This window comes from Grampus griseus, assembly GCF_964374135.1.
Source record: "Grampus griseus genome assembly, chromosome: 2".
NCBI classification, from domain to species: Eukaryota; Metazoa; Chordata; class Mammalia; order Artiodactyla; family Delphinidae; genus Grampus; species Grampus griseus.
Window position 1 is genome coordinate 140,900,937 of NC_139018.1, and position 27,133 is coordinate 140,928,069.

General features: G+C 43.9%; 1 protein-coding gene across 1 annotated transcript in view; it reads left to right on the forward strand.

Moving 5' to 3' along the window:
* The window catches only part of PDE8A (phosphodiesterase 8A), a 135,848-nt gene extending 113,292 nt beyond the window's left edge, over positions 1-22,556 (forward strand). The window contains exons 17-22 of the mRNA XM_082649261.1: positions 240-438; positions 3,641-3,858; positions 5,357-5,489; positions 8,114-8,281; positions 20,110-20,239; positions 21,321-22,556. Of these exons, the coding sequence (XP_082505387.1) occupies positions 240-438; positions 3,641-3,858; positions 5,357-5,489; positions 8,114-8,281; positions 20,110-20,239; positions 21,321-21,427 (955 nt within the window). The 3' untranslated portion in view covers positions 21,428-22,556. The remainder of the gene's footprint in view (positions 1-239; positions 439-3,640; positions 3,859-5,356; positions 5,490-8,113; positions 8,282-20,109; positions 20,240-21,320) is intronic.
* Positions 22,557-27,133: the final 4,577 nt, after the last annotated feature.

The window sequence follows — 27,133 nt, forward strand, 5'->3', positions numbered from 1 at the left end:
TGAATGAATGCTCCCAGAATTGGAGCTGGGCTCCACCCAAAGGTTGGCATTGGCTACCAGGAGAGAGGGCAACAGAGCGCCACCCGCGTGCCACCCACGTGCCACCTGCACAGGCTCCACTCTGCTGCCCTGCGCACTCTCTGAAGCCTGGCTCGGGTTTGCTTGTTGGATCTGAGTAGATCCAACACTTTGCCTGTTTCTTTGCTTTGTTTTAACACTGTGGATGTTTTTCTCTGTAGGCCTTTGATTTATCTTGGTCTCAAAATATTTGCTCGCTTTGGAGTCTGTGAAGTCTTAAGATGCTCTGAGACAACGCTGAGATCCTGGCTGCAAATTATCGAAGCCAATTATCATGCTTCTAACCCCTACCACAATTCTACACATTCTGCCGACGTGCTTCACGCCACTGCCTATTTTCTCTGCAAGGAGAGGATAAAGGTGAGCTGGGTTTGTGCTCCACGCTTAACAGGCAGGAGCAGTGGGGCGGGCTGCTGTGCAGTGTCACTGCTCAGGAGGGCCCGGCACGGGTGCAGCCTGGCCCAGGAAAGGGGCGGCCACAGGAGAAGTCAGGCAGGAGGCCACGCTGTGGCTCTGGGGAGTTGATAATGAATTCATGACATGACTCCAGCCATTCCTGGAAGAATAAGGAGCAGGGTTTGTTCTCCGGGGAGGAGGCCAGCAAGAACAGGAGAAGGCTGTTTTTCTGAGGGGTCTTACTCTGACCCTGCAGGCAAGGTTGGATATGGCCCCTTTAGGGCCCCCCGCATCCCTCAGAGTCAGCGGTGTTTGAGACCAAGTTCATCATCTTTGCCCAGCACTGCTCCCACCCAGGGTCACCTGCCTGGCCCAGAGTCCCATCCATCATCCAAGCAGATACCCACGTCAGAAGCCTGGGGTCATCTTCAGTTCTCTCCTCTCCTCCAGCCCCCAGCACCTGGTAGGTCATCTGACCTTGCTGACTACAACCCCTGAGTGTTCTCAGAATCGTCTTCTCCTCGCAATGCCCCTGCCGCCGTCCCGGTCAGGGCCCCGTCATTTGTCGTCTAGATGGTACCAAACAAGAACTCCTGGCTGCCCGGCCTCCTAGGGAACTCGCTCTGACCATATGGGTCCCAGGAGCAGCCTCCCATCTCCCACAGGATTTAAGCTTCAAACCCCACAGGTGGTGTGCACCACTCGCAACACACAGGCCATGTTTGGGCTGTGCTGAGCCACTTTAGTTTCTAACGCTCCTGCCCTTGACATGCCATTCCCTTTGCTGGTGCCGGCTTCCCTCACATCTCCCCCTGCCCTTCAGGAATCAACACCAGCCTTCATTCCTCTAGGAAGCCCTCCCTGGGGCACCCTCCTCCGTGTCCCCACACCCTCCTGGGTACCTCCTGATTGTACCGTCCACTTCATTTGGACGGCAGGCTCCTTTCGTAGCCCAGTGCCTGTCCTGCTCCATCTCGTCGGCGCAGGGGAGGAAGGGCGAGGCTCCTAGCATCAGGTGCAGTGGCCACTGGCACCTACTGGTGGCCGTTCACAACTGGCCCAGGATCTGCCTGGGGGCCATGTAGCAGCTTTAGCTCCAGCTTTGAGGCCATAGGGGGATGGGAGTAGGTCCCAGTAAGGAGGGCGTCATGGGAGAAAGGTTCCATTCAGGGAATGTTACTGCCCACTCCCAAACCAAGCTTCCTTAGAAAGCCTTTTCACGTTGTCAATTATTTCATTGGGGAAATTTTCGAAGCAGCAACTAGACCTTCACTGATTTGCCAAAGTATTTGTGTTATTTCCTTCAGCATCCATCATAAAATGGTACAGAGGGTCCAGGGAGCTCTAGTGCGTGGCCATTTCACTTTCAGAAGTATTGTATACTTGAGAGCAGTTGAATCAAACTGTTGGTTTTGTACCTAAGGAAACAGGGCCTCGTGAGGAATGAGACAGTGAGGCATCACTGCCTGATGTCCTGGCATCTGAGGAAGGCCACATGGTGGCCAGGACCAGCCCTGGCAGTCAGCAGAGTGAGGGCCAGTGCATCCCGGTCCCACTACCTCATCTGTACCTGCGACTAGTTAGTTGTAGGGAGGAGAGCAGCGTGCGGGGATGATTCCAGCACGTGGTCATGTTGAGTCACTCCTCACCCTGAAATCCTATCTTCTCAGAGCTGGGTCTCCCATTTGCGCTTTCTCTTTCCCTCTAGTTTGGTTTTTCGGGTTTTGTTGTTGTTGTTGTTGTTTTAATAACAACAGACTGTAGGCATAATAAGAGTCCAGAGAGAGGGCTGTTTTTATAAAGCATGAAGACAAATGGCAGAGGAGAGATGTCTGTGTCAATATGGTTCAGCATATAAAGACAACCTAACTTTTGCTGTAATTTATTGATTTTGAACTCCTCTATAGATAACATACAAATATATATTCAGAAAGCTAACTTATTAATTTTTAATAGCATTGATATAATTCACATCATAAAATTCACCCATTTAAAGATAAAACTGTTGAATTTCAATTTAAGTAAATTTTACAAGACTGATTTATTAGATATACACCTTGTTTTCAAGTGTTTGTAGAATATTTCCAAAAATGATCTTATACTAGGACACAATTACTGTCTTGATAAACTTCGAAATTTCATAGACTATATTTTCTAACCACAACAAAAACTAGAATTTAATAACTAAAAGTTAAATAAAAAATGTTAGTCACTACAAATGAGAAAATATTTCAAACAATTTAGGGATAAGCAAGGAAATAAAGCCAAAAATAACAGTTTAGAAAACAACAAAATGAGAAGCCTATGTATCAAAACCTGTAAAATGGGAAGAGCAAAGTGATAATCCAGAATGATTCTTTGAAACACCAAGAGAATTAAGTTCTAGCCAAACTAATCAGAAACACAGTAAACACAGAAATACACGCATTTGAAATGGAGATTAATAGAAGAAAGTACCATACACTTCTGTACTTAGAGTTTTAAATCAAATTAATGCTGGAAGTAGAAAACCAAGAGAGAGGTCAGTACCATGGGAGTTGTTTTTAAACTATCAACTAATTTCTTCAAAACCTGGCTCCTGACCCAGATGGACAGGTGAGTTCTTTAGCCCTCTAAGGAATTTTTCCATGTTACATAAACCGTTTCAAAGTCTTGAAAAAGATGGAAAACGTCCAGATCATTTTACAGAGTCACAAAACCCTGAAATCAACCTGACAAAGGTAGCAGCAGAAGGGGGGAGAAAACTATAGACCAATCCCCAGTTAATGTAAGAGATGCATAACTTAAAAAATTATTTCTCTCTTTTATTCAGTAATACTAGTTTATGTTGGTCTAAGTCAATATCTCAGACTAAAGGCCTTTTTTTGTGATGGGTCTAGAGACAGACTTTCTGAGGAGGTGACTCCTGTCTGTTGAGGACACCTGTGTCTTGTTAAGTCCTTAACTTGTGAGACTGAGAATCAGATAATGTTTCCTAATAAACATGCAAAGATGAAACTGTGTCTGAGTGGAGATGGGAAAACTGAGTTTGCTCAACATTATGCTTTTCTCAGAAATCCGAAATATCCTTACCTTAAAGTAATAGGGCAGAAAGAAAACTACTACCCAGAAGGCTACCTTGCTTTCAATGCCTTGCCCCAATTTTTAAATGATCTCTTGTTTTCAGCAAACTTTAGATCCACTTGATGAGGTCACTGCCCTCATTGCAGCCACTGTCCATGACCTGGACCACCCCGGGAGAACAAACTCCTTCCTGTGCAATGCTGGGAGTGAGCTGGCCATTCTGTATAACGACACTGCTGTGCTCGAGAGACACCACGCGGCCTTGGCCTTCCAGCTGACCACTGGTGATGATAAATGCAACATCTTTAAAAACATGGAGAGGTAAGAACAACGAGTTGGAAAGTATGTTTCCTCTCTCTTTTTTTTAAAAACAATTTTATTAAGATATAATTCACGTACTCTACGGTTCACCCGTTTAAAGTGTACAGTGGTTTTTCTTCTATTCAGAGTTGTGTGACCATCACTACAGTCGAAATTTAGAACATTTCCATCACCCCGCAAAAGAACCTCGAGCTCACTGGCAGTCTCTCCCCATTCCCCCCTCAACTCCCACAGCTCTAGGTCTACTTTCCCTCTCCATAGATTTGGCAGTTCTGCACATTTCACATAAATGGAAGCATCCCCAATATGTGTCTTTTGTGTCTGGCTTCTGTCACTTAGCACGATGTTTTCAAGGTTCAGTTCCTTTGTGTCTTGACATTCCAAGACGACAAAGTATAAGGCAGACACCTCGAGAGACCCAGAGAAGCTGTCACCTTACATCTCTGCCTGGAAGACTCCACTCTGCCCAGCAGACGTCTCGTCGTTGTCTCTGTTCACACGTCACTTCTTTGCGGAAGCCTTCCCTGACCCCTCACATTAATTGTTCAGTCCCAGGTTCCTTCGTTTGCCTGATTCTGGTTTGACTGCTAAGCGCTGTAAGATCACAGTGTCATATGTCTTCTCTTCCTCACTGTGCCCTCAGTGTCTAGTATGGGGCCTGATAACTGTTAGGTGGAAGAAGTGATCTGTCAGGAACACTTACCAATTTGGATTTTTAAGGAAGGCTTTTAAACTTTTAAGGGATTTAAAAAATAACTCCCTTTTGCCATGTTTTAGAATTTCATACGTGGACTTAAAGTTGGTCTTATTCGTAGTTGCCTGTATATATATCAGTTACCTCTGGAAAAAGTCACAAGACCCTGATAACTTTGGTTGTCTCCAGGGAAGAGAGCAGGGCAGCTGGGGCTGAATGGAGATGGCAGTTTATGTACCTTTTGAATTTTTAATTATATCATTTCCATCCTCAAAAAATAACAACTTTAAAGTAATTAAATAAAAACAAGGGCTGGAGGAAGAGGTAATCAAGTATGCCCTGTGATTCTCTCAGCTTTCAGAAGGTCTGCCCTCTACGTTTCTGGGCACTAAAATTATTGGGTCTCAAGGTTCCTCTGTGTAGAGTACATTCTTCATAACCCAGACCTCCGTCTTCATTCAGAGAGCTGGCTTTGGTCACCCCTGCTGCATTCCATCTTTTTTTATCTTAAGAACTATGTGCTTTTTACTTCAGAACGACAACACCGTGAACATTGTGTCTATAGTCTTACCCATAAGCTTCTGATTTTAACTTCTGTTCAGGTTCCCCTTGCTAACAGCAATCTAGGCAGTAAAACCTTTAACTTCCACATTCTTTTAAAGTATGCCCTGCCACTGACTTCCAGTGCATTAGAATTTTAGCCACAGTGGACATGTGTCCTAGATAATAGCTTGTTTTCAGGAATATCTGTCTGGTCTGGATCAGTAACCGGCAGCAGCCTCTCTCGTTTGTTGTCTGAAACAGGAATGACTACCGGATGCTGCGCCAGAGTATTATCGACATGGTCTTAGCCACAGAAATGACAAAGCACTTTGAGCACGTCAACAAATTTGTCAACAGCATCAACAAGCCCTTGGCAGCATTAGAGGAAGATGGGGTAAGCGAGCTGGTTGCAAAGGGAGCTTGTGTTTGGGGCCCTTATTCCTATGTGTTGTGGGGAAGCATGGGCCTAGGATATCACGAGTGTTATCATTACCCCCATTGGGCTCACTGAATTTAATTTCCATTGGTTAAAAAGTTAAAGTACAAAAACTTGGAAGGAAAAAAAAATAGGATATACAAAAATAGATATGAAAACTCTGAAGGGAGGGTCAGGTTTTAGATAAACTACCTTTAGCTGGGTGGGCCATTCCTGAGCCCTTTCTCAACAGTTGCCCCCTTCCCCTCTTCTTGCGCATTTTGGGGTCCGTTGGAGCCCATGAGGTCTCTCACCAGCCACGCCCTGCCGTGCATATTCTGTGGTAGCAGCAGCTGTCCTCTGTTGGTCTGTGTCAGAGGAGGGTGGGGTTGGGAAGGATTCTGTATTTGGACCACAAGGGTGACATTATCGTTGCTCCTCATTTTTGGATTTGAGGCATGGAGCCCAGAACAACTTCCTGGGAAGGAGAACATTAACCCTTTCCCCAGGCAGGAGACCACGGCTGAGGAAGCAGCCCAGTCTGAGTTCTCATCCTCGTTCTCCTTCACCACTTCCTCGTCTGTAGAATGGGTATAACAGGTCTCAAGGCATAGGACTGATGGGCATGGCACAAGGTAGGCACTGAATAGATGGTATCTGTTATACTAGATTCAAGGTGAGAGCAGCACCTAGAGAACATGCTCTTCTCATGAACCCTCTTCCTTTGAGGCCCACGTGCCTGCCCTACCACCCCATGTGCACTGAACATCTCGGCATCAGCTCACAGCCTTTTCCACATTCCTCCTCCCCAGCGCCTGTCACCACGCACAGGGATGACTTATCCTCAGGCTAGGATGACAGCTCCTTGAATTCTAACTCTACTTCTGCAACTCATGTGTTAGGCCATGGCTTTTGACTATCCCTGGCTTTCTAGCTTATTACCCTTCACCCTTGTTCCTGTTTCACCTGATTGGAAACCTGTTGAGAACTCTGCTCCCTTCACCCTTCCCTGTTCTCCAGTTTGTCAGTCTGCCTTTTACTTCACTCCCTTCCCAAGGACTTGCAGAGCAGAGGCACCCACACCAGCCTCTCACTGACTCATGCCCTGCCATCCTGGAGAGGGCTGGTTATTGCCTGGGCTACTGCTCCTGGCTGACCCCGTTCCCACAGAAAGAAACCACATACCTCGTAGACTTGGGTTTCCTCCATCTATTCTGGGAAGTTCCTAGACTTAGCTGAGTCTTCCATTCCACTTGCCAGTCAACGTTTCTCATCTCTTTTGTCGGTACTTGGAGTTACTTCTGAGAGACTGGAAATCAGTATCCAGTGGGTCAGAGCAGGGACAAAGTATCATGAAAGAAAATGGTTTCCAGCTGGCAGTACTGTAGTCACACACCTGAAGAGAGAGGGGTCAGCACAAACCTGGTTGGCAGTGGGAAACAAGGAGAACTGCTGAGGACACTCGCAGTGTCCACTCTGGCGCTCTCCAGGAGACTAGGCAGCCTGGGCTCGGGATGCCTCCTACCCATCTTGATGGTAGATCTGTCCCCACTGAGACAGGATCATCAGGCCTTCTTAGACTACTGTGACTACGCACAGAAATCACATGACTGACTCCTCTGGAAAGTTGCCCGATGGGCACAGGATCAGAATGAGGAGATGCTTGCTCATGCCTCTTACCACGTTCTTTGCCCCAGGACTCCCTCTTCCAATCTGAATTTGCTTCAGGGGGCCAATAAGCAGAGAGTCCCTCACACCCTGGATTGAGATTCCATATCCAGAGGGGCTCCTTGCGAATCAGATCGCATGTGGTACTGTGAATAGACAGAATCCAGGACTAAAGGTAGAACTTAGGTTCCTATCCTGGCTCAGCTGGGTAGCTTTGGACAAGTTTCTTCACCTCTCAGGGTCCCAGGGTTCTCATCTGTAAAATGTAATAGTGTAAATAATACTGATTTTCATGCCTACCACAGGACCTTTTTGTGAGTGCAGACCAAAAGAGAATGACTAAGTCCTCTGTACACCATAAAATGTTAGGGCAGTGTTGAGGACGTATCACTATATCTGACACAGCCTTGGTACACGGACAGCTAGTTCCCAAGATCATACCTCTCACAGAGCTAGGTGACTGGAGATTGGCGTGTGAGAAGCAGAGCCCCTGGTGGACTATAAGATGCTTTGTTATGAGGGCAGAGAAATCTTTTATTTTTCAGTTCACTCTGTTTTTTAGTGAATATAATAAAAGATAAAGCCAGTCTTTTGAGTGCTTACCAAGGGAGCATGATAGACATAATAGAACAGAAAGAAAAGGTAACTGTGAGAGTGAGAGGAAGAGCCAAAAAGAAGAGGAAAGGCAGATACGCCAACCTCCAGCGCTACCCTCTACTTCTGGGTCCTGCTGGAATCTCACTAGGCCTTGGTTTTCCCGTTTGTAGAGTAAGGGGCCAAGCTCAATCCGCAGAGTATCCTCCGCACTGTTTGTGAGATCCTAACTTGTAGATCCTGGGCAGTGCCTTACTGTGGTTACAGTGGGACCGCAGGAGTAAACCGGCTTGGTACCTGGGGCCCCATTTTGATTGCTTTGAATTCCACTCATGTTTTAGGAAACTGATAAAAATCAAGAAGCCATAATCACTATGCTCAGAACTCCAGACAACCGCAGTTTGATCAAACGAATGCTGATTAAGTGTGCTGATGTGTCCAATCCCTGCCGACCCCTGGAACAGTGCATTGAGTGGGCCGCACGTATCTCAGAAGAATATTTTTCTCAGGTAAGATGCAGCTTCTTAATTCCTTAAGTAAAAGAGAGAGAAACACCATAAGGACCGTAAGAAGTAATGGACTTAAAACTAGGAAGTAGAGTTCTAAATGCAATTCTGTCCTTGAAGAACATTGCCTGTATTACAGGCTTACTGGTTATAATTCTATTAGTTTTCCCTTGTCTGAAAATGTATTTTATTTTGCCTTCATTCTTGCCAGATATTTTCACTGGATATTTGACATTTTCTCCTAATAGGACTTTAAAGATGTTAGTTACACTGTTGTCTGCCCTTCATAGTCTCTCTGGGTAGGAAAAATTTCTTGTGAGGCAGAAAAAAAATTAGAAAATATAGTGGCTAAAATTTTTCCAAATTTAGTGAAAGATACATACATACAGATTTAAGAAACCCAACAACTCCTAACCCATGCCCAGGCACGTCACAGTCAAGCAGCTACAAGCCAAAGATACAGAAGAAATTTTGAAACCACCCAGAGAAAAATGATAGATTACTTATAAAGAGAAGAGTGATTCTCATCTTTTATAAATTCATGTCAGAAACTATGCAGGCCAGAAGACACTGTGGAACAACATCTTTAAAATGCTGTTAGGAGAAAACTGTCACCCTGGAATTCTGTATCCAATGAAAATATCCTTCAAGAATGAAGGCAAAAGAAACACATTGTGAGACAAGGAAAAGCTAACAGAATTCATCACCAGTAAACCTGCAATGTAAGAAATGCTAAAGGAAGTTCTTAAGGCTGAAAGGAAATGATACTAGATATAAACTTGGATCTTCAGGAAGGAATGAAAAGCACCAAAAATGGTAACTAGCAAAACCACAATGAAATATCACCTCATATCTGTCAGAATGGCTATTATCAAAAAGATAAGAAATAACAAGTGTTGTCAAGGATGTGGAGAAAAGAGAGCCCTTACGCATTGTTGGTGGGAATGTAAATTGGTGCAGCCAGTATAGAGGTTCCTCAAAAAATTAAAAATAGAACTACCCTATAATCCAGCGATTCTACTTCTGGGTATTTATCCAAAGAAAACAAAAACACGAACCCCAAAAGCTGTACACACCCCCATGTTCATTGCAGCATTATTTACAATAGCCAAGTTGGAAACAACCTAAACATCTACTGATGGGTCAAGTGGGTAAGAAGATGTGTGTGTGTGTGTGTATACACACACACACACACACACACACACACGCAGTATTTAGCCGTTAAAAGAGAATGAACTCTTGCCATTTTTGACAACATGGATGGACCTTAAGGGCTTTATGCTAAGCGAAAAAGACAGATACCATATGATCTTACTTATATGTGGAATCTTACAGAGAACAGATTGGTGGTTGCCAGATGAGTGAGTTGGGATGCAAAATTGGTGAAGGGAGTCAAAAGGGTACAAACTCCTAGTTATGAAGTAAATAAGTCACGGGGTTATAATGTACAACATGGCAACTGTAGTTAATACAGTACTGTATATTTGAAGGTTGCTAAAAGAGTAGATGTTAAAAGTTGTTATTACCAGAAGAAAATTCTGTAACTATATATGGTGTCAGATGTTAACTAGGTTTATTATGGTGATCATTTTGCAATATATGCAAATATTGGATCATTATGTTGTACACCTGAAACTAATATAGTGTTGTATGTCAATTATAACTAAATAAAAATAAAAAGACAAAACACTTTAAAAAATGGTAAACAGCTGGGTAACTATAAAAGATTTTTTCCTCCTTTTAATTTCTCTAAATACATAGAGCTATTTTAAGCACAAATTATAACATTGCATTGTAGAGGATAAAATAATTTAAATCATACAGAATATGTTCTCCAGCCACAGTGGAATTAAATCAGAAATCAGTAACAGTAAGGTATCTAGGTAAACACCGACTATTCAGAAATTGACAACACATTCCTATATAATCCATAGGTCAGATAAAGGAAGTTAGAAAATATATAGAAGTAAATGTTAATAAAAGTATATTAAAGTTGTGGGATGCAACTAAAAGTGATTAGAAGGGACATTTATAATTAGAGAAAAAGCCCTAAAGTTAATGACTTAGATTTCTCTTTAAGAAACTAGAAAAAGAAGACAAAGTAAAGCCAAAGTAAGTAAGAAAGAAATAATAAATATAAGAGCAAAAAATGAGGAAATAGAAAACAGACAGTAGAAAAAATTACAGGAGACAAGATGGTGGAGTAGAAAGGACTTGAGTGCATCTTCTCTTACGAAAACACAAAAATCACAACTGACTGCTTAACAACCATCAACAAAAAAAGACTGGAACCTACCAAAAAAGATATTCAACATCCAAAGACAAAAAGCCACAACGAGATGGTAGGAGGGGCACTTTCACAATATAATCAAATCCCATACCCACCAGGTGGGCGACCCACAAACTGGAAAATATATATCATAGAGGCTCTCCAACAGGAGTGAGAGTTCTAAACCCCACGTCAGGCCTCCCCAGCCTGGGGGTCTGGCATCAGGAGGAGGAGCTCCCAGAACATTTGACTTTGAAGGCCAGTGGGGCTTGAGTGCAGGAGCTCCACAGGACTGGGGGAAACAGACTCCACTCTCGCAGGGCACACACAAGGTTTCACATCCACTGGAACCCAGGGCAAAGCAGTGACTCCATATGAGCTTGGGCCAGACCTACCTGTGGGTCTTGGAGGGTCTCCTGAGGAGATGGGGGTCATCTGTGGCCCACTGCCAGGGCAAGGACACTGGCGGCAGAGGCCCCTACGGGATATTCCTTGGTGTGAGCTCTCCTGGAGGTTGCCATTTTGGCACTGAGACCTGGCCCCACCCAACAGCCTGCAGGATCCAGTGCTGGGATGCCTCAGGCCAAACTACCAACAGGGTGGGAACACAGCCCCAGCCATCAACAGACAGGCTGCCTGAAGTTGTCCTGAGCTCACAGCCACCTCTAGACACACCCCTTGACATGGCCCTGCCCATCAGAGGGACAAGATCCAGCTCCACCCACAAATGGGCAGACACCAGTCCCTCCCATGAAGAAACCTGCACAAGCCCCTGGACCAACCTCACCCACCAGGGGGCACACACCAGAAGCAAGAAGAACTACAGTCCTGCAGCCCAAGGAATGGAGCCCACAAACACAGAAAGTTAGACAAAATGAGATGGCAGAGAAATATGTTCCAGACAACGGAACAAGATAAAACCCTGGAACAACAACTAAGTGAAGTGGAGATAGGTAGTCTGCCTGAAAAAGAATTCAGAATAACAATAGTAAAGATGATCCAAGATCATGGAAAAAGAATGGAGGCACAGACTGAGAAGATACAAGAAATGTTTAACAAAGAGCTAGAAGATTTAAAGAACAAACAGAGATGAACAATACAATAACTGAAATGAAAAATACAGTAGAAGGAATCAACAGCAGAATAAATGAAGTAGTAGAACAAATAAGGGAGCTGGAAAACAGGTTGGTGGAAATCACTGCTGCGGAACAGAAAAGAGAAGAAACAATGAAAAGAAATGAAGACAATCTCAGAGACCTCTGGGACAACATTAAATGCACCAAAATTCACATTATAGGGGTCCCAGAAGGAGAAGAGAGAGAGAAAGGGCCTGAGAAAATATCTGAAGAGATAATAACCGAAAACTTCCCTAACACAGGAAAGGAAACACTCAAGTCCAGGAAACGCAGAGAGTCCCATACAGGTTAAACCCAAGGAGGAACGCACTGAGACACATATTAATAAAACTGACAAAAATTAAAGACAGAGAAAAGCAACAAATAGCATACAAGGGAATCCCCAATTTTTCAGCAGAAATTCTGCAGGCCAGAAGAGAGGGGCAAGATATATTTAAAGTGATGAAAGGGAAAAACCTACAACCAAGAATACTCTACCCAGCAATGCTCTCATTCAGATTTGATGGAGAAATCAAAAGCTTTACAGACAAGCAAAAGCTGAGAGAATTCAGTACCACCAAACCAGCTTTACAACAAATGCTAAAGGAGATTTACAACTACAAACAATTACAAATGGGAGAGCTCACCAGTAAAGGCAAACATACAGTAAAGGTAGGGGATCATCCACACACAAATATGATATCAAAACCAGCAAAGAGGTTTTGAGGAGAGTACAAACACAGGATATTGGAAATCCATTTGAAACTAAGAGACCAGCAACTTAAAACAATCTTGTATATATATAGACGGCTATATCAAAACGTCATGGTAACCGCAAACCAAAAAACTACAATAGATAAACAAAAAAGAAAAAGCAATCCAAACACAATACTAAAGATGGCCATCAAATCACAGGAGAACAAAAGAGGTACGGAAGAAAAAAGACCTACGAAAACAAATCTAAAACAGTTAACATACATATCGATAATTACCTTAAATGTAAATGGATTGAATGCTCCAACCAAAAGACATAGACTGGCTGAATGGTTACAAAAACAAGACCCCCTATATATGCTGTCTACAAGAGACCCACTTCAGATCTAGGGACACATACAGACTGAAAGTGAGGAGATGGAAAAAGGTATTCTATGCAAATGGAAATCAAAAGAAAGCTGGAGTAGCAATACTCATATCAGACAAAATAGACTTTAAAGACTGTTATAAGAGACAAAGAAGGACACTACAAAATGATCAAGGGATCAGTCCAAGAAAAAGATATAATACTTGTAAATATATATGCACCCAACATAGGAGCACTTCATGATATAAGGCAAATTGCTAACAGCCATAACAGGAGAAATCAGCAGTAACACAATAATAGTGAGGGACTTTAACACCCCACTTACATCACTGGACAGATTATCCAGACAGAAAATCAGTAAGGAAACACAGGCCTTAAATGACACATTAGAGCAGATGGACTTAATCGATATTTATAGAGCATTCCATCCAAAAGCAGCAGAATACCCATTCTTCTCAAGTGCACATGGAAATTCTCCAGGATAGATCACATGCTGGGCTATAGAGCAAGCCTCAGTAAATTTAAGAAAACTGAAATCATATCAAGCATCTTTTCCAACCACAAGGCTATAAGATTAGAAATCAACTACAAGAAATAGAAACTAAAAAACACAAACACGTGGAGGCCAAACAATATGTTAGTAAACAACCAGTGGATCACTGATGAGATCAAAGAGGAAATCAAAAAATACCTAGAGACAAATGAAAACGAAAGCATGACAATCCAGAACCTATGGGACATAGCTAAAGAAGTTCTAAGAGGGAATTTTATAGGTATACAATTTTACCTCAGGAAACAAGAAAAAAATCTCAAGTAAACAACCTAAACTTACACCTAAAGCAACTAGAGAAAGAAGAACAAAACAAAACCCAAAGTTAGTAGAGGGAAAGAAATCACAAAGATCAGAGCAGAAATAAATGAAATAGAAATGAAGAAAACAGAAAAAAATCAATGACACTAAAAGCTGGTTCTGTGAAAAGATAAACAAAATTGATAAACCTTTTTCTTGATAAAACTCATCAAGACAAAAAGGGAGAGGGCTCAAATTGATAAAATTAGAAATGAAAAAGAAGTTACAACTGACAACACAGAAATACAAAGGATCATAAGAGACTACTCCAGGCAATCATATGCCAATAAACTCGACAACCTAGAAGAAATGGACAAATTCTTAGAAAGGTACAACCTTCCCAGACTGAACCAGGAAGAAATAGAAAATATGAACAGACCAATCACAAGTAATGAAATTGAAACTGTGATTAAAAATCTTCCAACAAACAAAAGTCCAGGACCAGAGGGCTTCACAGGCAAATTCTATCAAACATTTACAGACGAGTTATTGGAAAAAGTACTTTGTATGATTTTGATCTTTTAAAATTCATTGACTTGTTTTGTGGCCTAACATACATATATTCTATCCTGGAGAATGTTCCATCTGCACTTGAGAAAAATATGTTCTGTTTTTGGGTGAATGTTCTCTATGTCTATTGGGTCCAGTTGGTTAACAGTGTTGTTCAAGTCCTTAGTTCCTTATTGATCTGGCTGTTCTATCCATTATTCAAAGTGTGTTATTGAAGTCTCCAACTATTATTGTAGAAGTGTCTGTTTCTCCCTTCAGTTGTCAGTGTTTTCTTCATATATTTTGGAACTCCAATTGTTTGGTCCATATGTGCTTATAATTGTTAAATCTTCTTGGTGAATTGACCCATTTATTAATAATGTCCTTTGTCTCTTAGAACCATTTTTGACTTAAAGTCTTTTTTGTCTGATATTACCAAAGCCACCTCAGCTTCCTTTTGGTTATCTGCATGGAATATCTTTTTCCATCCTTTCACTTTCAACCTATGTCCTGGTATCTAATGTAAGTGAGTTTTTGTAGACAAAATATAGTTGGATCATGTGTTTTTATCAATTCTGCCAGCTGTGCCTTTAGATTGGGGAGTTTAATCCATTTACATTTAAAATAATTACTGACAGAGAAGGACATACTTTTGCCACTTTGTCTTATGCATGTCTTATAGCTTTTTTGTCCCTCATTTTTTCCATTACCGCCTTTGTGTTTGATTCTTTTTGTGGCACCATGTTTGATCCACTTCTCATTTCCTTTGCAGATATTCTATGGGTAACTTTTTTTTACTGTCACCGTAGAAATTACATTATAACATCCTGAAGTTCTAGCAGTTTATGTTAAGTTGATACCAGCCTATATTTCAGTTGTATACACAAACTCCTCTACAGCTCTGTTTCTCCACCCCACCTTCTTTTTTTTTTTTTTTAATACATTTATTTTTTGGCTGCATTGGGTTTTCGTCGCTGGGCACAGGCTTTCTCTGGTTGCGGTGAGCGGGGGCTACTCTTCATTGCAATGCGTGGTCTTCTCATTGCGGTGGCTTCTTATTGCAGAGCACGGGCTCTAGGTGCGCGGGCTTCAGTAGTTGTGGCTCAAGGGCTCTAGAGTGCAGGCTCAGTAGTTGTGGCGCACAGGCTTAGTTGCTCCGCGGCATGTGGGATCTTCCCAGACCAGGGCTCGAACCCATGCCCCCTGCATTGGCAGGTGGATTCTTAACTACTGTGGCACCAAGGAGGTCCCCCACTTTGTTCTTGATGTCACAAATATGTTCTTGATGTCACAGTTTATATATTGTGTGCCTATTAACACAGATTTGTAATTTTTATGCACTTGTCTTTTAAATCCTGTAGAAAATAAAAAGTGGTATTTCAAGCCAAAATTGCAATAATACTCTTTTTCATATGTGCTTATGTATTTACCTTTACTGGAGATCTTTATATCTTTATGACTTTAAGTTGCCATCTAGCTTCCTTTCATTTCAACCTGAAAAGACTCCCTTTGATCATTTCTTGTAGGCTAGATCTAGTGGTAATAAATTTTCTCTGCTTTTGTTTATCTGGGAATGTCTTCATTTCTTCCTCATTTTTGAAGGACAGTTCTGCCAGATATAGAATTCTGGGTTGACAGTTTTTTTTTTCTTTTAGCCCCTTATGTAATTATCCCAGTGCCTACTGGCCTCCAAGGTTTCTGCTGAGAAATCAGCTGATCGTCTTATTGAGACTGTCTTCTTGTGTGTATGTGATGAGTCGCTTTCCTCTTGCTGCTTTTGAGATTCTCACTTTGTCTTGGCTTTTGACAGTTTGGTTATAATGTGTTTCAATATGGTTGTTTTGGGGTTTATCCTACTTGGAGTCGTTTACCTTCTTGGATTTGTAGATGTGTGTTTCTCTTCAAGTTACGGCAGTTACAGGCTATTTCTTCCTCTTTTTTTTGAATTTATTTTTTTTTATAAAGCAGGATCATTAGTTATCTATTTTGTACATATTGGTGTATATATTGTCAATACCAATCTCCCAGTTCATCCCACCAACACTATCCATGCCCCCGCTTTCCCCGCTTGGTATCCATACGTTTGTTCTCTACATCTGTGTCTCTATTTCTGCCTTGCAAACTGGTTCATCTACCATTTTTCTAGATTCCACATATATGCGTTATTTTTCTCTTTCTGACTTACTTCACTCTGTATGACAGACTCTAGGTCCATCCACGTCTCTGCAAATGACCCAGTTTCGTTCCTTTTTATGGCTGAGTAATATTCCATTGTATACATGTACCACATCTTCTTTATTCATTCGTCTGTCAGTGGGCATTTAGGTTGCTTCCATGACCTGGCTATTGTAAATAGTGCTGCAGTGAACACTGGGTGCATTTGTCTTTTTGAATTATGGTTTTCTCTGGGTATATGCCCAGTGGGCTATTATTTCTTTAAATAATCTCTGCTCCTTTTTTTTTTTTTCTCTCTTTTCTCTTTCCTACACTCTGATAATGCATGTATTTGTTTGAGGTTTCCTGTAAATTACTTAGGGTCTTGTCACTTTTATTTCTTTTTCTTTCTCCTTTTCAGACTTGATAATTTCAAATGTCCTATCTTCAAATTTTTATTGATTCTTTCTTCTACCTGCTCAGATCTGCTGTTGAACCCCCTCTAGTGAATTTTTCAATTCACTTTTTGTGTTTTTCAGCTGCAGAATTGTTATTCGGCTCTTCTTTATAATTTCTATCTCTTTATTGATACTCTCATTTTGTTCATATATCATTTTCCTGATTTCCTTTAGCATTTAATCCATGTTTTCTTTTAGCACTAGTGCATATTTAAGATAGTTGTTTTGAATGAAGTCTTTAATAAATCATTGCGGGTACCTCTTCAGGGATGGTTTCTGCCAATTTATTTTCTTCTTTTGAATGGGTTATGTTTTTCTGTTTCTTTGGGCTTGTGATTTCTTTTGTTGTTGAAAATTGGACGTTTGAAAAAACAGCCACCTCTCCCAGTCTTTGCACTTTGGCTCTGTGCCAGGAAAGTCTTTCTTTTGCTAATTATCTGGGCATGCTCTGAGTCTTGGGGTTAGCCCAGTGTGAAAGCTTATGGTCTCTTCAGGTCTTTTCTGAGCATGTCTTCCCCTCTATATACAGCTGCTTTTGAATATCTTAATTTCCCCAAGAGGCTTTTCCTTGGGGCCTTAAATGGTGCATTTGTTTGTCTCCACCTGTAATCTCTTACCCCAGGCATCTGTGTGTCTGTCATCTCCATGCAGCTTTCCCAGGCAGTAACCATTGCTTTTCCACCTGAGAGCTGGATTAGGTGAAATAGAGGCTAGTCCTTTAGACAAACTCCAGACAGGTTGTAATGTTGTAAATGAGGTCAGCTCTACACTCCTTCCAGTTCGATTTAAACAGTTGAGAGCTGGGCTGCTGTCTCATCCGGACCAAGACTGTGCTAGGGAGGAGTGGGGCAAGGGTGAGTAAAAATACCATGACACTTCCTACCATTTTGAATATGGCTTTTTCTTGATTGGAGATTCACTTGGTTACTGTAGAATCTTTGACTGTCTCCCAGGCATGGAGATCTCATTGATGGCCTAGAAGTGGGGCATGGGCACGGAGGACTTCATTGGCAAACAGTGGTCTTCAAAAGCGAATAGGGCCTGAGAAGCTCCATGTACCTGTCACATTGGGCCAGAGAGAAGAAATACAAGCATGAGCGTTTTCATTGCCCTTCAACAAGGCAGCTGCTTCCATGTGGAGGGGAGGGCAGGCCTAGAGTGCAGCACTGACAGAAAAGCCTCTGGAGCCATGAACTGCTGAGCTCAGTGAGCCTCTGCTATGGCTTTCCCAAGAGAGCTGGTTCATTATCCAGCACGACCAGGGGGGGAGTGCCAGGAGAGCACCCACCCTGTGGTACTGCTCTCTGAGCCAGACAGGCCAGTGGGCTGTGAACCTGAGGCTATTCCAGCACCCTCCACCCCTTCCCATACACACCAGGGCAGAGACTCACGTAGAGCTAACCCTGCAATTTTCTGCGACAGCACTGGGGGACGGGGCTGCCAGCCTGTGGCCTAACAGCAGAGGCTTCACCAGCCAGCAGAGGCCAAGACTTGGCAGTATTCCCTACTTAGTCTCTTCCCAGAGCACCCTCACCCTACCTTCCACACCTCCTGGAGTGTGCTCCTGGCTGGACAACTGGTGTAGTCAGTCTCTGCCCTGCCTCTCAGGGCTCCCTGGCCTGTACAATCCTAGTCAAGTGTGTGTGACTTGGCTCCCTGGCCTGGAGCGGCAGGGGCTCTTACTGCTGGCTTCTGCCCTGACCCATAGTCTAGCACCATCCACCTGAACACGGAGCACAGGCCTCTTTCTTAGCCCTGTCCCCGGCACCCTCAACACCCACCTAGCATAAGTACATCTCTGCAGCACAGTGCTAGGTACAGTCCCTCCTAGGAAAACCCCCAAAGGTTACCTGCTGCCCCCAAGTGGAGATTCCATGTTGAGAGCTGTAGTGAGTCATTGTCACTTCCAGGGAAAGTCACCTGCCGTTAGCTGTGGGGCCTAGTTCTTCCAGTCGCCCGGGCCTCGGATCCACCTTTGTGCAGGGCAAGGTGGCTTCTAACCAGTCCCTGCGGCCCTGCTGATGATTGCCAGGCCTCGGCCAAGACAGCAGAACAGAAGTGGAACGGAACAGGGGAGGCAGCTGCTGGCCAGTTGTCAAGATCAACAAGGGGGACTGGCCCAGTTTGCCCTGTGAGAACAGTTCCAGGGGTAAGAGTTGGATGGACAGGCTCCCAAGCCCCAAGAGTAGGTTTTCTTGTGGTCCCGCTGAACACCTGAATTCTTGTCCCAGTGCTGGCTGCTCAAGAAATGTCCTCCACTCTCCCACAGCCCCAGATGGCCCACAGAGTTCAGCCACCAGAGTCAGGCTTCTGGCAGATGGCCGAGCACACCACGTACCTCCTGTCCTCAGCCCTTGCTCTCACTGACCGGCCCTCCACAGGCCACGACTGGTCAACAATTTATCTCGTCCCAGGATCGCCACCCGTCTTGTCATCTTCTCACTATGCCTGGCCCAACAGGGCAGCCTGCCCGGACCATCAGGAACAATGATCCAGGTGCCCCTGAGGACAGCTGTGCCTTCCAGAGCCAGAGGATGGCTCCAGCCCTTCTAGCCAGGCCCGCCCCGGCCTTACTTGTCCTACACTCAGTCCCCCTCACCCTGCCCCTGGTGTGACCGTCTGCTTAACTCTCAGCCCTGGTTGCCTGCTCCAGCAGGGACCTCTCGGTGATTCTAATCGCACCTCATTCCCACCTCGTTCCAGGAAGACCTCCTGCTTCATCATCACCCTCCAGGCATCCCCTCATCCTTTTCTCCAGGATCCTTTGATGAAAGCAACCTTATGAATAAAAAGAACAAGAAACTCCTTTATATCTTTCAAGATATACTTGCCTTTCCCCCCAGGATCTTAATTATATTTTCAGTTTTTTACAAATCTTTCTGGAATCCTGAAGATGTTCTGGAAGCGTCTATCAAAGTACATAAAAAACTCATCCCAGAGCTCTTTTTTACCTCAAGCGTGTTCATAACTTTTTCAAATAAAATAATTTGGCCCAAGATGAGAAGCAGCCACTTGTCCCTTCTCTGTGAAGGGGGCTGTTTCTCACTCACCACTGCCGCCCTGGATCAGGCCCTTGAAACGCCTGCTGGGTGGGAGGATGGCTGAGCTGACTAGTGTGCTCATGCACCGCAGGTACCATTTGCAGTCGTACCTCAGGAGCTTCAGCAAGAGGTTTCCAGATGTTGAAAATGTGGGTTGGGTTGGGGTGTCCTTGGTGCCCCTGGCATAGAGCAGCCCCCATCGGGGACGACGTGGTATGTAGTGGCAGATCCGGGTTGTTGGCTGGTGCTGCGATCGGCTTCTCCCCACGAGCACTCTGGGCTGCCAGGAGAGGCTTTTGGCAGAGGGGTTGCTGCTGACGGGGAGTGGAGCCAGATACTGGAGTCTCGTAATTCTGGCATTTTCTGCTTTGCAGACTGATGAAGAGAAGCGACAGGACTTGCCTGTGGTGATGCCAGTTTTTGACAGAAATACCTGCAGCATCCCCAAATCCCAAATCTCTTTCATTGACTACTTCATCACAGACATGTTTGCTGCTTGGGACGGTAAGAACGCTTTGAGCATATTTCCCTCAGTAACGGGGAACTGCGTATTAAGTAGTGCATAGTGTAGTTTTTGACTGTAGATATATGTTTGGGGGCTCAGACTTTGAAGAAGGGCTGAGGAGAAGCAGTGAGCTGACACCGAGGGCCGTGAGGGCGGGATGCTCTCTGTACTCTTCCTCCTCAGCTGCCCCTGGCCCCAGGGGCTAGACGTTGTTGTGCCGGTTTCATAGATGAGAGGATTGAACTTGGGGCTGCACAGCCGGTGGTGGAGAGCCCAGGATTCAGAAACACTTACGTTGACTCCAAAGCCCACGTCGTTCTGTGGGAGCCCTTTTGCCATCTGCTCCCCCAGCTTCTCCCGCCTCACGTGGTAGCCGACCCGAGAGCAGGCTGGTCTCTGACGGGTACACGTCCCTCTTCTTTAACCTCAGGTGCCTGCAGGAGCCTGTCACGTAAAGGACTCTCAGGGAAGGGGCCCCACTAATACTCCCTGTCCAGATCCATGGGCAGGAGACAAACCCCCATCTCAGGGTGCTGGGAGGTGGGGGAAGGACAACTCAGACGGTGGAAAGAGCTGCAGCTTTGGGGCCAGACTGCAGGCTCTGCAGCTCCTTGAGTCCAGATTCATGGCCTCTCCTGGCCCCATTTTCTTCGTATGTAAAATGACTTGCTCCCCACTCATGCCCTAGGGCATGTGCTGCAGGTGGAAGATGGTGGTATAAATTGGGGGGGGGGAAGCAGGGAGAACTCCCAGGAGAGCCAGTCAGGGCCTAGGGCCTGGCTCCTGGCACCCTGGGCCCCAAAGGTGCTGATCAAATGGTGAGTATGCAGATGAGCTCCCCTTCTGCTTCACCTACCAGTTGTCAGCTCACCAGGTGGTTACAGAGGAGCTGCTGGCACTGAGCACAGGACTTGGCTTTAGTTCATTCCGGCCACTGGGTTTGCTGTGTCTGCTGAGCACTGTGCAGTTGTCTGCTCCTGTCTGCCCCTCTTCCGTAAAATGCTCTCTCCTTAGAAAGCCTCAAAGTCTAAATTTACTGAGGCTGTGAAAGGGTATCACAGTGCCATCTTTTTTCTCTAGCCTTTGTAGACCTGCCTGAGTTAATGCAGCATCTTGACAACAATTTTAAATACTGGAAGGGACTGGACGAAATGAAGCTGCGGAGCCTCCGCCCACCTCCTGAATAGTGGGCAGCACTGCCTGGGGCCCTGACGCTGTGTCCCTCCAGTCACTTGGGATTCCTGAGGGCAGTCAGATTTCCTTGGTCCTTTCGTCCCCCGGTCTGCAGAGCCTGTAAGAGCACACAGGGACGTCGGCAACCTTCTGTAGCCACCATCTGATGCCATTGCCATAAAGTGAGACTTAGTCCACTCAAGGTACCTGGGCCTGCTGCGGGGGGGGGCCTCAGAAAGTCACGTGAGAACCATGGTTTGCATTCACGCCCGTTAAAACATGAGCTCGGGACTGCCCCCGCGAGGGACGGTGCTGGATTTCCTGCCAGTGACAGAGAGTGTCTTGTTGCAGTTTCTCTGTTATGTTCAGCACTAAAGAACAATCGGATGGCAATGGCAATCGGATTTTTTCACATCGTAGAAGGTGCAATGACTTCTCTTTTAAAATTGAACAGAAAATGCAAAGAAATTTTGAAGTTATTAATATCAATTATTAAAATGTTTTATTTATTTTATTAGAAGTTCAATATTTTCTATGAATTTAAAAATACTTCAAAGCCAAAGCCAACTTTTAAATGCCATAACCAAATTTACATGATTCATATTCATTAAATATGTATTACTTTGTGTACAGACTTATTTTCATAATGCAAATTTAAAATACAAAATGACACATTTTTACTGCACTATAGAAATATTTGTGTATGTTAAACTTTCCTGATTGATGCTAATTGGGAAAAGCTGTTTTGTGGGTGGGTCTGATTCTAGAAGCACTCAAGGAGAAGGGCTCCTGTACAGCAACCAGAGCTCAGAAACTGCTCTAGTTGTCTGACGGGCTCTGCAGGTGACTCCCCAAAGTGAAAGAAACTAGGACTTCACACTTTTTTCCTAAAATTTTATAATTGAATTTCCAAAAGTCTGCCTTATTTTATACAGTGTTTCTATGAAATATTCTCCATAAAAACAGAGAAAATGCAGTATTTAGTGAATTGACATTTTATAACCAATCTGTTTTCATCTGCATTTTGCTTCCTGAAATGTATAAAGGTTCTGTGTCTTCACATTTTGAACAAAAGTAGTACCATAAAAAATGACACGTGATGACATGTCAAAGCGCTTGCTCTTTCCTTTTAAACTTGTTTTGTTCCAGATAAAAGTGAAATTAAACTATTTGTTTTTAAGACAAAATGTGCCACCTTTTCTTTGAAGTTTTATACTACTTAAAATACTTTTTTTTTCTCCCTGCAAATAAAGAAGATAGATACCTTTATTTTACAGAAAAAAGATGAATGGTTAAATGACCTTTTCAGGGTCACAAAGGGCCAGGTGAATATGTTGACAAATTCTCAGATACCTTAATTAATTCACCAGTTGGTACCCATTCAGAGAGATCATGCACCCTGGAGGGGCTCTCAGGGATGGGTCCTGGGTACCTGATGCCCATTCAGAGATGTCAGGGCACTCTGGAGGTCTGACAAGGCCAGCCCCTCAGGGGTCTCTTTGTCTAAAGAAACAAAGGCCCCTTTTTCCTGTGTGGAGACATGTGACCTAAGTTGATAACTGTGGACTGATGTGGGAAGAAAGCCCTCTCCGCTCCTCTAGGTGCCAGGAAAGAAAAGGAAATGATCCCACAAGGAACTCAACCATCATGAGGTAGAGACAGAAAAATCAGAAGGAGACTTTAAGTATCTTAACATGTTTGAAGAGGTACAAGAAGCAATAGAAACCATAAGGTAAACCAAAGTAGTTTTGAAAAAAATAAGATTTGAAAAAGAACCAAAGAGACATTCTAGGTATGAAGGATACAGTCATCAAAACAAATGGAGGGACTTCCCTGGTGGTCCAGTGGCTAAGACTCCACTCTCCCAATGCAGGGGGCCCAGGTTCCATCCCTGATCAGGGAGCTAGATCCCCCATGCATATCGCAACTAAGAGCCACATGCCACAACTAAAGATCCCGCATGCCACAACTAAAAGATCCCTCATGCCGCACCTAAGACCAGCACAGCCAAATGAATAAATAAATAAATAAATGTGTTTGTTTGTTTGTTTTTTTTAAAAAGGAAAACTTCTGTACAGGCTTAACAGGAAACCAGACATAACTAAAGAGAGAATTAGTAAATTGGAAGACTTAAGGAAATGACTCAGCATGCAGCACAGAGATTAAAAATGGAAAATGTGAAGGCAAAGTTAAAATACGGAGGGTAGAATGAAATGCTTCAAAATGTGTCGAAACTAGGTGATCCAGAGGGGAGAAGAAATGGGGAGAAGCACTATCCAGAGGAAGCCTGCGAGTCCCTCAGGACTTGACAGATGCAAGTCCGCGTATTTACAGGGCACATCAAATCCCAAGTAGGAGGAATAAACAACACAGTAAAACTGCAGAGCATTGAGCTCCAAGAGTAAAAGCTGTGAGAGAAGACAGATGGCTTACAAAGGAACCAGTGTTAGACTGCCATCAGACTTCTTCTCACGTGCAACAACCAAAAGACAAAGGAGTGATACACTGTGGAAAAAACTGCTGGAAGAGATACTTCGTTAACATGAGTTCAGAAAGAAGAAGTAGGGTATAGAAAGCAGTGGTAAACAGACACTGGTAAACATCCAGACAAAACTAAGCAGGTATATCTGAGTGGGGGAAAAAATAACAGCAAGAACTGGGTCACATCCTGAGGTTCCAGGGTATCTGAATTTTGGGGGACACTATCCAGCCCGTTACAGACGGTGATATCCATCTTGTGCACACACTCCTGTTCTTAGCTGCCTGCTCTGATGAAGCAAGCTGCTGTGCTGCGCGCTGCCCCATGGGGAGGCCTAATACATGGCAAGGAAGCAAGGGCAGCCTCCAGCCCACAGCCACCATGGAACTGAGTCATATGCCAGCAACCACAGGAGTGTGTTAGAAGCAGATTCCGCCACAGCTCCAGCAGACACACTGACCACAACCTTATGAGAGACCCTGAGCCAGAGGACCCAACTTCGCCACACCTGGGTTCCTACCCACAGAAACCGTGAGAGGGTAAACAGCTAATTTTATGCCAGTAAACTACGGTAATTTGTTACAGGGTAACAATTAATACACATACGATACACAGCAGTTAAAAGGAATGAAGCAGAGCTACAGATGTCAACTGGGAAAGGCTTAATAATAATATTGAATGAAAAGGCTAAGTTGCATTATGACAGCATTTGCGTCCATTTTTTGCATACCCAAAGCAATACACTATAGTTCATGGAAAAATTAATAGTAGGAGCATTCAAATGCTCAGGGAGTTTACAAATACTGTGAACTGGCTTGTGCGACACTAAGCCCCTGGTGTACACACAAACTAGAAAACCACAAAATTTCCCTCCACACTCCCTTGCACCAGGTTTCTGTATCTAATTTAGGTTCCCCTGTCAGATGCAAGGCTCTGATTTAGAAATGCGTCAACAACGGAGAGCACACGTAGAGGCATCGGGTTTTGAAATTTCTCTCCACCAGCAGCTCTGACTGCAGTAGAAGCAGTGAGCCTCTGGGGCTGCAGCAGCTGCCTGGGCGTCCCAGCCCTCAAGTGTGGTTTAGGGAGACTTTCCAGGAAACTCAGTCACGAGTCTGTTTCTTTAGCCCTTCCACTGATAAATCCCTTCCACTTCAACTAGCCAGAGGGGGTTCTCCGGTCTCAAAATAAAGGCTCTTGACCATGACCACTAGGACACACACTCCAACTTCACGAAGGCAGTTACCTCGGGCAGGGGAGGCACTGGTACTGGGGAGACTTCAAAGGGAACTATCTGTACCTTTTGGTTTCAAAGGCAAGAAATCTAAAGCAGACACAGCAAAATATTAACAGTGATTCTGGTGATGGGTATATCAGTTGTTTAAAAATATATCACTACACTTTTCTAAATGTTGAAATATTTCATAGTCTTTTTTTTAATGTGGAGATCATGCCTGGTGATAAGATGGCTAGGAGAATATTTTATCTTTGACAAAGTCTAAGTAGTATACAAAACAGGGAAACCATATGAAAAAATAATGAACTCAATTATAAAATAAACATATTCTAGATACCAAACACAATAAAAGAAACAGGGATGTGACCAAAGACTGAGTTCTCCACTGGATATAATAGTAACTTGATAGTGCTATGTTTTCTGGATGGAGATACAAGCCACTCATACCCATGATTAGTGATGTGGGAAAGTAAAAATAAATTTAAATATCTTCCAACTTTAAAAAAGGAAAAAGAAAAAAGAAACAGGGAGGGGCTTCCCTGGTGGTGCAGTGGTTGAGAATCTGCCTGCTAATGCAGGGGACACGGGTTCGAGCCCTGATCTAGGAGGATCCCACATGCCGCAGAGCAGCTGGGCCCGTGACCCACAATTACTGAGCCTGCGCGTCCGCAGCCTGTGCTCCGCCACGAAAGAGGCCGCGATAGTGAGTGGCCCCCGCTTGCCACAACTAGAGAAAGCCATCGCACAGAAACGAAGACCCAACACAGCCCTAAATAAATAAATAAAATTTTAAATAAATACTCCTGTTCTCTGTTTAAAAAGAAAAAAAAGGGAAATGTTTGTAATTCATTCTACAAAAAGCTTACTTCTAGAATACTGATTTTTTTTTTTTTTTTTTTTTTGGTACGCGGGCCTCTCACTGTTGGGGCCTCTCCCATTGCGGAGCACAGGCTCCGGACGCGCAGGCCCAGCGGCCATGGCTCACGGGCCCAGCCACTCCGCAGCACGTGGGATCTTCCCGGACTGGGGCATGAACCCGCCTCCCCTGCATTGGCAGGCGGACTCTCAACCACTGCGCCACCAGGGAAGCCCTACAATACTGATTTTTGGAAACTTTTAACATAAATAGTAGGAAGAAATAGGATATGATATGAACAGAAATGACATGAACAGAAAGTCATAGAAAAAAGTATAAAAAGATTCTTAACGTTTATGCTAAATCTAATAGTAATTGAAATGCAAATTAGAACCAATTTGAGATATTTCTCACTTTTAAGATTAGTAAGGAACAAAGAGCTTGATAACAGTGTGTTGAGAAAGGTGTGGACACAGGCACGCTCATACATGGCAGGTGAGTGTAAATTAGTACAACCTCCATGGAGGGCAACGTTGCCAAATCCAGCCAAATCACAAATATATGTGTGTTGTGGCCCAGCAACTCTACTTCCAGAAATCAATTTCCAGAAATATCTTCCAAAGATATACTCACACATGGGAAATGATACGTATACAGAATTATTTATGACAGCCATGCTTGTAATAGTAAAAGATTGGAAACAGATGTCTATCATTAAAGAAGAGTAATTACGTAAATAAATGATAGTATGTCCCTACAATAGAACCCTACGCTTTTTTAGGTATGAAAAAGAATGAGAAGGGGACTTCCCTGGTGGTCTGGAATCTGCCTTCCAATGCAAGGGAGGCGGGTTCAATCCCTGGTCAGGGAACTGAGATCCCATGTGCCGTGGGGTGACCAAGCTCGCACAACACAGCTACTGAGCTCGCGCGCTTCAACTAGAGAGCCTGCATGCCACAAACTACAGAGCCCACATGCCCTGAAGCCTGTGTGCCACAATTAGAGAAAACCCACAAGCACAACTAGAGAGAAGCAGTTGTGCCACAACAAAAGATTCTGCATACCTCAACGAAGATCCTGCGTGCCGCAACTAAGACCCAACGCAGCCAAAAATAAATAAAAAAAGAACGAGAAGGTTCTTTGTGTGC